The sequence below is a fragment of the Amphiura filiformis genome, chromosome 11 (genome assembly GCF_039555335.1).
Source record: "Amphiura filiformis chromosome 11, Afil_fr2py, whole genome shotgun sequence".
NCBI classification, from domain to species: domain Eukaryota; kingdom Metazoa; phylum Echinodermata; class Ophiuroidea; order Amphilepidida; family Amphiuridae; genus Amphiura; species Amphiura filiformis.
In genome coordinates this window covers 52695673-52709308 of record NC_092638.1, presented here as the reverse complement: position 1 = coordinate 52709308, position 13636 = coordinate 52695673, and the positions used below count along the sequence as shown (strand labels likewise).

The 13636-nt window shown below is 36.0% G+C and overlaps 1 protein-coding gene across 1 annotated transcript in view; it reads left to right on the top strand.

Annotated features, from left to right (window-relative positions):
* LOC140164992 (uncharacterized) overlaps positions 1-13297 on the top strand; it is a 121574-nt gene extending 108277 nt beyond the window's left edge. The window contains exon 5 of the mRNA XM_072188398.1: positions 12187-13297. Within this exon, the coding sequence (XP_072044499.1) occupies positions 12187-12256 (70 nt within the window). The 3' untranslated portion in view covers positions 12257-13297. The remainder of the gene's footprint in view (positions 1-12186) is intronic.
* Positions 13298-13636: the final 339 nt, after the last annotated feature.

Here is a 13636-nt window from a genome sequence, read left to right as displayed (position 1 = left end):
GTATACTCAAGTTTTTTTTCTTCTCAAAAACTGCTCATTTTTGAAGGAATATGTTACTTTAGTTGGATTACTTGCATCATTTCCTTTCTGAAAATGTATCCTTTCATATACTTATCATTATTAGTTTTTGGGTTTTTTTCGATACATAATAAAAAATAATATCTAAATTACTGTCTCGAGAAAGGCATACGGATTATAGTAATAATCATCGCGATGATGTAAAGTCAGATATACCATACATTAGCCTAAGCTAATGCATTGCTAAAACTTCATATCAGGAAACCCCATTACATTATTCAATGAAACTCTGCCCATTTAACTTGTTTTAAATCAACCAAGTAGATTTTTTTTTTATTTATAGGTTTCAAATCGTAAACTTGTAATATAAGATACTATAAATAGATTTCTTATAACATAACAAATCTCTAAATTGTTGACGTACCGATTTCCATCACATATGTGGGCGCATCGAAATTGACATGCGGCAGTAACATGATAACGTAGCCACTTATTTGTCATCACATCGCTTTCAATGCCTAGTCTATGTGGTTAGTACGCACTGATATTTTGTTTTCTATGATTTATGATCTTGCTATAAATAGAAAATGACGTTATACTTTGATCAGTTCGTAATCGGTGGGAGTTATTAGGCTTTTACCACTACGCCGAAAAGTAGACCCACCTTGAGAGTGATATAGTTGATCTGCCTGGTCTATATTCTGCATGTTGTAGAAAGTAGACAAAGTATAGGACTTAATAATGTGGAATACTTCTGGCTATAAAATAGCTACAAATTCTCCAAACAAAGTATACTGATATTAATCCGCGATGTTGGGCCCGCCGATTATGAGCTGATCAAACTATAGTTTGAATTCAAGTATTTACAGCAGACAGAATGTAGTATGACAAAAGTCAACAGAATATATACAGACATCATTATAAAGCTGACAGCCCCAGAAGCTTTTTCTTACTGCGTTGTTATTTTTGTACACAGATCCTAAAAAGACAAAGTAATCGATTTATTCATATCGGCAAAAACATATAAATAAATAAATAAAATAAATTCCTTGCAAATATCGGATTCGTTCATGGGGGAGACTCATTGATCCCTAGAAGGCAATTCAAAAGATCCAGTTTAAATTTTGTCTACATAGTCGGTAAAGAATATTTACTGCCATATACTTTTTGGTGGCGCGAAAAAGTGGCTGGCGATAGAGAAATCTGACACGTCGAATTGAAACAGATTAAACATCGTCTGACAGTTCTGACATTTTATTGATCATGATTATAGAAAGCTTCACAAATTTATCTTTACCGGTTTATAGGTTTTAATATGATGTCGTGTACTTTTGTAACAAAAGAATTATTGGCATGCGACTATTCGTTAACAACCATGTCGTATAAATCAGGAACATTTTGCAAATCCATGATAAGTAAGCTAACTTAAGAAATATTAATTTACATGGGAATATATTTTTAGCATGTACTGGTTTTCATCTCCAGGCAATCAAAGATGCATATAGCATACTGCCAATAAAATTAATCATAAATGCCTGAAGATTGTAAATCTTGACTACCGTATGGTGGTAAATCATTCTTGCCTTAAGATGGTAAACCGGTATTTACCGACGAAAATGTTGTTATTCTAAAGCAAAATTTAATATCACAAATCAGTTTCCGTATATAGAGATTTTCAAAAGTATTATTGTATTGTTGTGTTTTTAAACATTTGCCATTTCACAATTTTAATATCAGATTATTCCTGTCTGCGGTGGGCCTCAAAAATAAAACACTGACTTACTATTTGCCAGTTGTTGAAAGAGAGCATGGCAGTTATCTTATCAACCATCATGACATTGAAATACGAAACCATAGCTTGTTGATAAAATTCAGACAAAACGCAATGGCAACAATAAATTGTAATGTCTTATCATATAAAGTGGTCTCAAAATCATTGTATGACAATATTGATACATCCGTTTTCTTCTTTCTGTAATGTGATCGTCGTCTGGAGTGTTTACCTCTTGTTGTGTGCGAAATTATATTACATCTGTTTTGACACATTTAATGTGTTTCAATTGTTTTCCAAATAAAAACCTATACAAGATATATATCATTGTAATGGTTCTGTCTACTTATATAGACTCGAAAGATCCGTAAAAATGATACTTGGGAGATATACTTACTACTTCTATACTGTGATAACGACCTGGTTCTATCAGTCACGATATAGGTTAACGTCGTGGTTTAGGATTATGTGAGACGAATTATCTACCCATTAAGAACGATCGTGACTTCCAACAAATTCGTGTATAGTGATATATGCAAGGCACGGATTTTGCGTGAGAATGAAATGGTAGCTTATTCTAGAAATATGAGATGCACACAAAGAGACGAATCGTGAACATTATATGGGATTATGTGATGAGACCTTGCTTCAGTTATTAATGATCAGAGCTCGTAATATTATTTTCACGTAACTAGTTTTGCGCATTTTCAATCTTCTAAAGATTGATGTTTGTGTGTGAGTGTTCAAAACATATAACAGTATGTTTGCTTCTTTGAGTACTTCAAGCCATTTAGAGAGCAAACATAATTTGACGTTGGTCTATAAATTTGATCACAGCTTAATATTCAGTCCCAGAACAACGCCAAATATGGATTAAAAGACCTTTGACCTTGGATGTACAACAGCATGTTATGATCTAATGGGAAACTGTGCACATCAACAAACACCATTTCTATCAAAAAGGCAACGGCCGATATAATTTGAAACCACATAAATTACTAGAGTTGGTTATCTCTTGGATTTGGACCAAGCTTTAGAATATCGACTGTTGCGTTTTGAAATAAAACAAACCAGAAATTTATCACCCATTGTAAAAGATATGGCACATGTACCGAATACATGTACATACATTGGCTGACCTTGTGGATTTCCTGGCCCAGCCATGCTAACCACATAAGGAGATTATACGATTAACCTCGTGCAGCTATTGTCATAGCAGTGTATTATTATGTAATACTCCTGATCCATATTTGGCGTTCTCTTGGACTGATATTACATACCCTGAATCTGTCATGATGTGGGCTGATTCGTGATGTTGGATTATGCAAACAATTCATTCAGATTATCGGGTTTGTCTCAAACTCAAAGTTTAATAAATCATTCCTAATAAGCGATCACCGCAACTCTTGAGATCATTGGGACATTCTGTTTGCACTCCAAAAGGAAGTGTTAGTTTTGTTATTTTCTTTACAGGTGCAGTGTTTTTATTTGGGACGCAGTATAGTATTGTCCATTGATTCTAGATGTCATTTGACAGTTAAAGATTATTCATCAGTGGTGTTTCAAGACTTTGTAAAATTACATTGCCTTTGTTTTTGACATCGTGAGCACCATTATGTCGTCATCATGGTCATGTAATTGGCAGTTGTATGAATCTAATGATTAACCATAATCAGATTATTGGCATTTTAAGGTTAATCCCCAATGTGCAGGAACTAATAAAATTAAATTGCCTTTGTCACCGTGAGCACCATACCTCTCTGTGCAATTGCAGTCATCTGTTATGAAGCTTAACTGATATGAAATCCACTAGCCAGTTATTTGGTTTTAGAACTTCTACCAGATACATGGCCAATGGATCTCACAGTTAGACGGGGAAAGACTCGCTGAATACTCGAACAACAAAGTATCACAACATAATATAGATTACGGATTGAATACGCTTGGGGTCATTCTCCTTCAGTGACTGGCCATCGACTACATAGGATCATAGGCGACTAGGCGAGCGTGATTGATGAATGAAAGACCGCGGAGCGATATATTTAAATGATGAAATAATAAGAAAATAGCGTCATAACATACCTAACGAGTTGTTAAAACATATTAGATCAAGAAAACTACCACTGATCTAAAACATGTTATTTGACACATTAAGGTTGACTCCTCAATAGTGCGGCATGAGTTGTGTCTCAGTTTTTGTCTTTGTGAGTACCAAATGTCTCCATGTAATTGTCAGTTGTCTACATCTAATGAGTTACCATGTTAGACTACCAGTTAACTTACAAGGTAACATATCTGATTATATCATGATTACAGTGACTTTAGCCGTGTGATAGTTTTTACTATCACATGGCATGAAAAGAAACCATGTGATATCATGATATAAAACAAATATTACATGCCAATATTCGTGTAATAGTAAAAATATATCATTTGGTCAAATTTTAACTGACCTATTTCACTCGGCTACGCCTCGTGAAATAGAAAAGTCAAAATTTGACCTCATGATATATTTTGTACTATCACACTCATAGGCATGTAACATTTGTATACTATGAAACTACCATTGATCTCAAAATGTTGCACGAGTTGGTAAAACTAGACTGCCTTTAGTTTTTGTCGTCGTGTGCATGTGCACTATATCTTTGTATGTGTTTGCATCTTAAGTTTTAAGATATTTGATTATTAAAACTATCTGTCATCTAAGATTATGATCAAACCGCAATACTTGAAGTATTTGATTCAAACGCAATCACTATAACGTTTTGCAATTTCCGTAAAAGTTAAGGATTACAAATTGCCTGAGACGAGTGCAGTACCTAGAAAGTATAGGCCTACCATGATATTGATTTTCTACAATTTGAAAATATATCTTGTTTTTCTTGGGATACAAGGTAGTCAACTGTGCACAAAAATCAATGTGTTTCGTATTCTGAGCTGCAAGACCTTCTAAACTGAGAGCACACAAAAGTGTAATCATACATTTCAAAAAGCAATTGCCGATTTTAGGCCAGCATTCGTCTTTAGTTTAGTATGTTCAAATTGTAAGAATCTTTTCAGAGTCACTAGTTTAACGACATATTTTTTGCCAGTTTCTTGAAGCTCGGCTAGAGTCAGGGCTTCGTAAGCAATTAATTAGGCAATCCCACCAATGCAGAGAGTCTTTCCTTTGTTTTAAACTCCTGTTACCTGTTAACGATTGTGTGTTAATGTTGTTTCTTTGGTATCTTAAGCATTAGTTTAACATTATACGACATAAAGCTACCTGAAATTAATTATGAAAAATGGCCTAGCCAAATGGCCTAAGTACTGTATTCATTTTTTAAGAAAAGTTAAACACTGATGGCGCTATTTATCTTAAATCTTTATAAGGATAGACTCTTGTATAATGACATTAAAACATCGGAAAATGACTAACATATTATTGGTCTAAATTAAACTTCATACATAGGTAAATAGCGCCCTCAATTTGCACACAAATATACAATATTTATAGAATAAAGAATAAAAATGATGAAAAAATTGGTAAAGAAAGGGAAATCTATATGTTATAAATAGCTAAAAACTAATATGTGTATATTAGTACGAAAGCTGTTGGTATTGTCCCGGTCTAGAATTGAAAATTATTATATTTTGTTCGAAAAATTAATAAATGATCACATCAAACAACCGTGCCTTCGAGAAACGTTGAGTCCTACTTTAATTTTCAATATTATCATGTGAGTCACCATTTTATCGGCAGATGTATATAAGTGTACATTAATTATTAAGATCGTCAAATTGCACGACTGTGTAGAGAGCCATCATTTCTTCATTAGTACTGTAAGATAGAGTCAGTCTCTTTAATCTATTTATTGAATAATTACAGGGGTAATATCGAGGGCTTAGAGCCAGAACCACCTATGCCTATTTGTTTTTTCAATTACATGTTTCTCATTTACTGTAAGATAGAGTCAGTCTCTTTAATCTATTCATTGATTAATTACAGGGGTAATATACTCTATTAATATTTTAAACCGTCTGAACATTATGTAAAGCTCTTGTCTTTGTAGACAAACATTTTTAACACTTGACAAAATTCTAAAGATCCTTTCAGTTTAAAAAATAACGTGAGATATTTTGTCACCTGCCTTTAGGTTAGCAACTATTTTAAACTGTTGCGATTTGGTAGTTCACAGCATGTTGGCGAATGGTAGTGAGCTTTGGCAAATATTGCATTGGTCATTTCATAGCGAGAGTGTAGAAGGATTAAAATATCACAGATATACTTTTGTAGGTCCCATGGTTCTTGAGTTAGGTTGTAAAGAGGGCTGAAACAACAACATGTTGTCAAACGTACATAACTCAACAATAAATCAAGCAGGTTTTCAAAGAATATGATATTTTTCTATTATATTGTAGAATGAACTTTTGCAAAACATGAAAGTGTTATTTTTCAATAATATATTGAATTAGATAATGAAAATCGAAATTAGTTGGCTGCTTCGACGAACAATACTGAATCTACCCTTAAAACTTCTGATAATATCGGAATAACGTTAAAAAGCTGCAAATACGATGCTAGAAAACACTCGATCTCCACTAACACTTGAGTTGTCACAAGGAGGGCGGATTCACATGATATCTATAATTCCAATTTGATCTGAAGAAGTTTGAACAGATTTTGTAATCTCAAGCGACTTCATGCAACAAATGCGTATACCTGAGTTCAACTAAGTTTAATTACACTTTCCAACGGAAACAGAAGTGATAAAAATAAAAAGATCGAATTGCAAATGGGACTGCCATGATTGGTAAATATAGTAAGATAGTTGAAGTATCCCAAAAGGTCTACCTATTAAATTCCTGATAATTAGAGCTAATTAGGTATTCAAACTGTTGAGATTTGGTAGTTCACAGCATCTTGCGAATGGTAGTTTTGGCAACAATTGCATTGATCATTTCATAGCGAGTGTGTAGAAGAATTCAAATATCACAGATATACTTTTGTAGGTCCCGTGGTTCTTGAGTTATGTTGTAAAGAGGGCTGAAACACCAACACTTTTGTAAAACGTACATAACTCATTAATAACAATAAATCAAGCAAGTTTTCAAAGAATATGATTTGTAGAATGAACCAGACCGTCGTGCGTTGTGGCGATAAGAGGCGAGCCTGATGTACTTTATTGACCATACAGTCTACGCAAGCATTTTGACGCGAATTGGGATACTCCGCGCGTCTCGAATAAAATGGTTCTAAATCTTGATTCATCCGACGATTGACATAACACTGGATTATATTGTCATGTGATAAACACATTGCTTTAATTCAACACCTAGCTAGCCCTCTCAAGTATCCAGTTACTTATTCCGTCTTTCTTTTCCGTTCTTCTTTCGCCCGGCGTTTACTAAATCACTGACACACACCACATACAGCCTCCGGGTTATCATGTCAGGAGCAGAATTGCACTACATGCACTATAACAAGACATTGCATGAACTTAACACTTTACATGCGACACCTGATAGTTAATTATCACTCAGCCAACAAGACATAAATAAGATTCTAAACATATGAAACTATGACCCAATACTAAGCATGTAAATCGTTCTCATTTCGATGTATCTTGCGCATATACTTGAATAGCAAAATTATTGTAAAAAAATTATCAAAACTTTGACATCCACGTGGGCATTTTGGAGTTCAAAAGACTAAACTCATCGTAGTTGACGCTATCGACGTTTGACTGATCGTTGTGCGTATTTAGATATACAGTTGCTACTGTCTCTTGAAGTACGTACCACCCAGTTCATTAGCTGAAAATCAATTGTTCCTCTCTGGCAACTGAACTGTTGCTACAGCTTGAATACAAATGTCTTTATCAAGTGCCCAGGTAGAGTTATTCTGTTCACAGCGGATATATGGTAAGTGAGTGACCACAGAAGCTAAGTGACAGTGTCCCCTTCAAAAGGCTGTCCAATAGTTAAGTGAGATAAATGAGTTGGTGTTTTATATTCCCAGAGTGTCGATTGAACAGTGAAACTTGTTTAACATAGGACTTGGTTTGATTTTATTGGAGTGCTAGAGAGTTTGTATACTTTTCGTTATCAGTCTAGATGTGTCGCTTCTTTCATTATGTGTGGAAGTAGGACGACCTGGTTTAATCGGTTCGGACGTCACCAAATACATAATTGGCAATTTGATGGATAAGACAGCCTTTGTAAGATAACATTAAATACCTTTAAGGGTAGACTAGGTACTGTTGGTCGAAGCAGCCAAAATATCGATTTTCATTATCTCAATCAATATAGAATTGACGTGTTTGTGGCACGAGCAAACTGACATATGAAAATTTAGAGAGAGAAAAAATCAGGACTCAGCGGGGTTGAACCCCGGTCGCTGGATTACCGGTCCAGAGTCTTACCACTGTACTACCTGAGTTCACAGTCGGTACTCGGGCAATCTCAACTTGAGTTCCCATGATAACTCCTCTTTCATTGTGTCTCAGCGGCCAATTATAATATTAAATAATGAAGAAGGAAGCGGCCTATATGCTTCACCCTAGCAGGGCGTAAGACAATGCGAGACACAAATTAATATATGCGAGGATCGGAAATAAACGATGCAAGCCCGAGAAATTATGATTTAAATGACGTATTTGGGGCTCGAGCAAACTGACATATGAAAATTTAGAGAGAGAAAAAATCAGGACTCAGCGGGGATTGAACCCCGGTCGCTGGATTACCGGTTCAGAGTCTTACCACTGTACTACCTGAATTCATCTCTGTGAATTCATAGTCGTTACTCGGGCAATCACAACTTAAGTCCCCATGATAACTCCTCTTTCATTGTGTCTCAGCGGCCAATTATAATATTAAATAATGAAGAAGGAGGCGGCCTATATTCTTCACCCTAGCAGGGCGTAAGACAATGCGAGACACGAATTAATATATGCGAGGATCGGAAATAAACGATGCAAGCCCGAGAAATTATGATTTAAATGACGTGTTTGGGGCTCGAGCAAACTGACATATGAAAATTTAGAGAGAGACAAAAATCAGGACTCAGCGGGATTGAACCCCGGTCGCTGGATTACCGGTCCAGAGTCTTACCACGGTACTACCTTTCATCGTGTCTCATTCTAATAATATATATACAATTATTAAAAAATAACACTTTGATGTTTTGCAAAAGTTCATTCTACAAATCGTATAATTGGAAAACTTGCTTGATTTATTGTTGTTAATGAGTTATGTACATTTAACAAAAGTGTTGTTGTTTCTGCCCTCTTTACAACATAACTCAATCACCACAGGACCTACAAAAGTATATCTGTGATATTTGAATCCTTCTACACATTTGCTATAAAATGATCAATGTAATTTGTGCCAAAGCTCACTACCATTCGCAAGATGCTGTGAGCTACCAAATCGCAACAGTTTAAAATAGTTGCTGAAGAATTTTAGAACTTCTGCTATTCTCATTCGTCGAATTAAGCATATTGATTCATGGTTTGCGCCTTTCATGTTGAAATATTTTTGTTGTTGCTGTGTCTAATTGTTTTTATGACGGGTTTACTAATATTACCAATTTGGAGTCACGTACACGGCTTCAAAGCGCATTGGAGCTCCTAAGACCTTTTTAGCGGAACGTGTTGATGAATCAAATTCGTCGAGGCTCCAACTTATCTGGGACGCATATACCTAATATATCTTGCGTTGTGGTTAGTTACACAGACACAGAAAAGGAAGGATAGGGTCGTTTAAGATAAAACTACTGTATCTGTAATCAATAATGGTGAGATAGATTGCCCACTTGCCGCTAGGTCAGGTATACCGTGGGGTACCATTGAAAATGGAAATGGGCATGAAACGAATGTTACGTGTCGCAGCAAGGAAATTATGCTGAACGGCGGCGTCTGTAAGAGGAAAGCTGGTTTACTGACAACAGAAAATATGCCACATTAAAGCCATATTATAACTTCATACAAACTAGATTCGCATTTCTTTGCCACAATTAGCATTTCTTTGCACACCGCCACATTTACCGTCCCCCACGCAAATATTAATGAAAAGTGTCTTGATTTTGAAAACATAATCGTACGTTTGTAATTGGTGAAACTTAATCGTAAACAACTTGCCACCAGTGCTGTCACTACATTCATAAGTACAACCTTAATTGTTCCCACTGGCAAACTTCTGTCAAGAATGGCTGTACTTTTGACTGTTTTTTGTCGCGTTATTAAGTTCGTTATAAGGACAAAGGTATATCTGGTAAAGTATGTCACTGCAAAGCAGGTCACAGAGAACCGCCTCCTTTTAAAGAACATTATTTTGTGACATATATTTGCTATTCCAACCACATGGCGGATTATGTTCATTTTGAGTTGTACGGTTATATTTAGGTTAGTTAAATGTAAAAGAAACCATGTCCAGTATTATGTTGAATTTAAAATGACATGCTACTTTCTCTTACTTTAGAATTTAGGTTGTTTTCACTAGCAAATATGTCGATACATTTGCATATTTCAGCTATTGTCGAGTTGCTTAAATATAACAATTGTATCGCATCAAGTTTAGGGGTGGATTGCATCATAACTGACCAATCACATGGATGGATTTAGAGCATTTGCAATAGAATGTAAGGAGAGAATGGTCAACTAAGGAGAGCTAAAAATCACTCTCCTATATCAGATTTTAGGATAGCAGTAGAGAGCAATTGCTCTTGCTCTCCTCAAAAGGCAGTCCCTGGTTTCTGTTTCTCAACACCACAAAGGGTTTTTCGCAACTTCTAAAAATAATAGAGTACCAATGTTATGCAGAACTGAAACCATCAACGATCTATGACCAAATTTGTCGGTTCTACATAACAATGAGGCTGGAAAACCGGACACTTGAAAATACCCATTGTATGCCAATCAAATCTTCCATTGGGACAAAATAATAACCAACGCGGGATGAGTGCAAATTAAGAAGACAGGGCGCATCGTTTCTGAATAACCAGATTTCACTTGACAAATAAAAAGAGAAACAAACAAACATACCCAGAAGAATAACGGGTTTGATATTGAATCCCATGCATTATTATGGTGTGGTATTTCATTTTGATATCAAAATTTGCTCATAAAAAACTGGGGCCTTAATCAATAAAAAAAAGTATAAAAATAGATTACGTATGTAACGGAAAACTCCGTAAAAATCTTTACATGTTTATGACTTTATACAGCTTTAATCATGTCAGTTAAGAGTTTCTAGAATTAAATACATTACAACCCTATAGTAAGTGCTTTATTGTTGTTTGTCATGAATACTTTAACAGATGCTGCACTACATTGCAGTGATGGAAATAAGATTTCATGATTCTTTATATCTTTCTTGAGTGCTTATTTCATGTTTTGAAGCATCTGCTTACATCTCCAGGGCCATAGTCATGAGTATAAGAAGTCGAATGCTGTTATTCATAATGAAACTTGATGCTTGTTGTCTAGGATTTGAGGTTTTCTCCCAGAATTTGCATTATTAAAATAGTTTCGTCCCGATTCATCATGAGCTGTACAGTATACAAAGCATGTTGTGACTTATCCCTACAGAGCTCTGCAGCTATACGTAAGTCGTATGGAAAATTGAGCTATAACACAACAATATGTGGGTACTCCATGCGCCTGTACACAGCTGCGTCACTGAATTATATTAGAGTGTTTTGGGGTATTACGATACGGACCTCTCAAACAATTGGCCATATTTTACCAAACGTTTTAACTTTAAAAGGGTAGTATTCATTCAACCATAACCTGGCCAACAACAGCATGCGTCCAGCATCACACCTGTTACATAGTGTTACCAATTGTTGTCATGAGACAACTATAATGAATTGCCTCAGGTGAAGGTCACTTACTGGAAAGCTGGACTCAACAAGGTCATTTGAGGTAAAATGAACTGACTCTACATCCGGGTCACATGATACCCCTGGTTGTATGATATACTGGTACACAGGTCATCTTAGAAACATATAAAGAATTCACTGAAAACTAACGTTGTCAAAAGGACGGGGCCTGGGGTTAACCCTGAGAATTACTTGCCTTCATTTCAGCGTTTCTGATTAATTACGCGATATACTCATTCGTGTGACCAATTAAAATGCAGCTTCTGAATATTTTTAAGATAAATCTTCTTCAGCCCTATCACCATTTGTACGATGTTGCCGATTGGTTCGATAGATCATAATAGTGTTCTTGTAATCAACATCAACATGACTCATTCAAAGGAAAGGTATGGAAATCGTACTGTGATCACCCATTTCTGTTAGCTACGGCCTTGTGTGTTTGGCATAGCGTACTAATTCAGTTTTTGTTTGTTTATAGAGTTAAATATTAATTTATTATTAATTAGACTTTTTCTTTGTTTGATTTCATTAACAGGTCCAAATGGAAGCGTCTACACAACCAAGGCGGAGATAACTCAATCACATTGGACAGTGTCAGCGTCTAAGGTCATCACACTTCCATAGCGTAAGGATGCAACTTTTAAGGCAACAGGGAAAAGAATGTCATTCGGAAAAAATGCAGTGGCCATGAACGCTTCTATACATCTACTGCAGTTCATCAAGACCCCCTTCATAGATCTCTTCTAAGTTATTTTGGCATCTTCATTAACTTTTACCAAACCTGTATTCTTTCTGCTCAAAATTAAACACTTCGTGAATCGGTACGATTTATAGCTGCTGTCGAAATGCCCGATTGAAATGTGCTGCCGAATATTTGACGTCAGATGTCCTACTATTTCCGCTCCATTTTAGGTCTTCGAGATCCAACTCTGTAATTGAACTTCGGGTGGATGAAAAAAAGAAGAAGCCCAACCTCCAACTCGGCTTTCAATTGTATAATATTCCGGGGTAATGCTGTCGATATTGGCAAGATTATTTGATTTGAACCAGGTTTCGGTGAAACCGTAAATGGTGGTCAATTGACGCAACTTAGTTGACCACAAATGTTTACGATATCGGTGGACCTCCAGACTGTGCCCGTTGAGATGGAAAAGCGATATATCACATATTGAGATTAACTACCGAATGAAGCGTTTCATTATCAAAATAACTTTAATGTGAGATGCTAACAAGTCCGAAATATTAAGATCCAACTGTCGATATGGCGGACGTAGATCATTTACGTCTTTTTGTTCACGCTAATACCTAGGCTTTATTTACCATATTCGACTTGAAAAGATCATTATAAAGGACTGCACTTTGCATGAAGTGTTCGTATAAACATACATGTAAATACACCTTTCTTATTATTATGTGAAGAATTGAAGGGTCTATACATTAGGATCCACAACATGCTCATCTATCAGAGACACAGTTCTTAAACCCCAATATATTTGTACATTCATTGAATGACCTTTGAAGATTTGGGTACAAAAACTCATACTCTGTAACTTGAGGTCAAATTTTGCACTATGATTATGTAATTGAGGTTATTGGACTATGCCATTGGGGTGAGGCTATTGTGGTCCATAGTAATATAAATGTGAACCTCTAGTTGCGAACACATGGTCTGACTCGGTCTGGCATATCTGTGCCGCCGTTGAACACCACGTGATGAAATAAGGATTGCAACCCACGCAGGTGTGAAAAGATGCGGTAAAGAGCCTGGCATAAGGTTGGCATCCGATGCGTGTCCTCGATATAAGGGCTTTCTACATAACTACTATACCATTTCCAATGAACAATACCAAACATGTTTGTATTTATGCTGACGCCCCATCATGGGCCGGATTTACCTTTTTGGAGGCCCAGGGCCAGGCCAAAATTTGTAGGCCCCAAACTCACAGTGAGGAAGGCATGTGCACTCAAGTGGCCAAGTTTTGGTT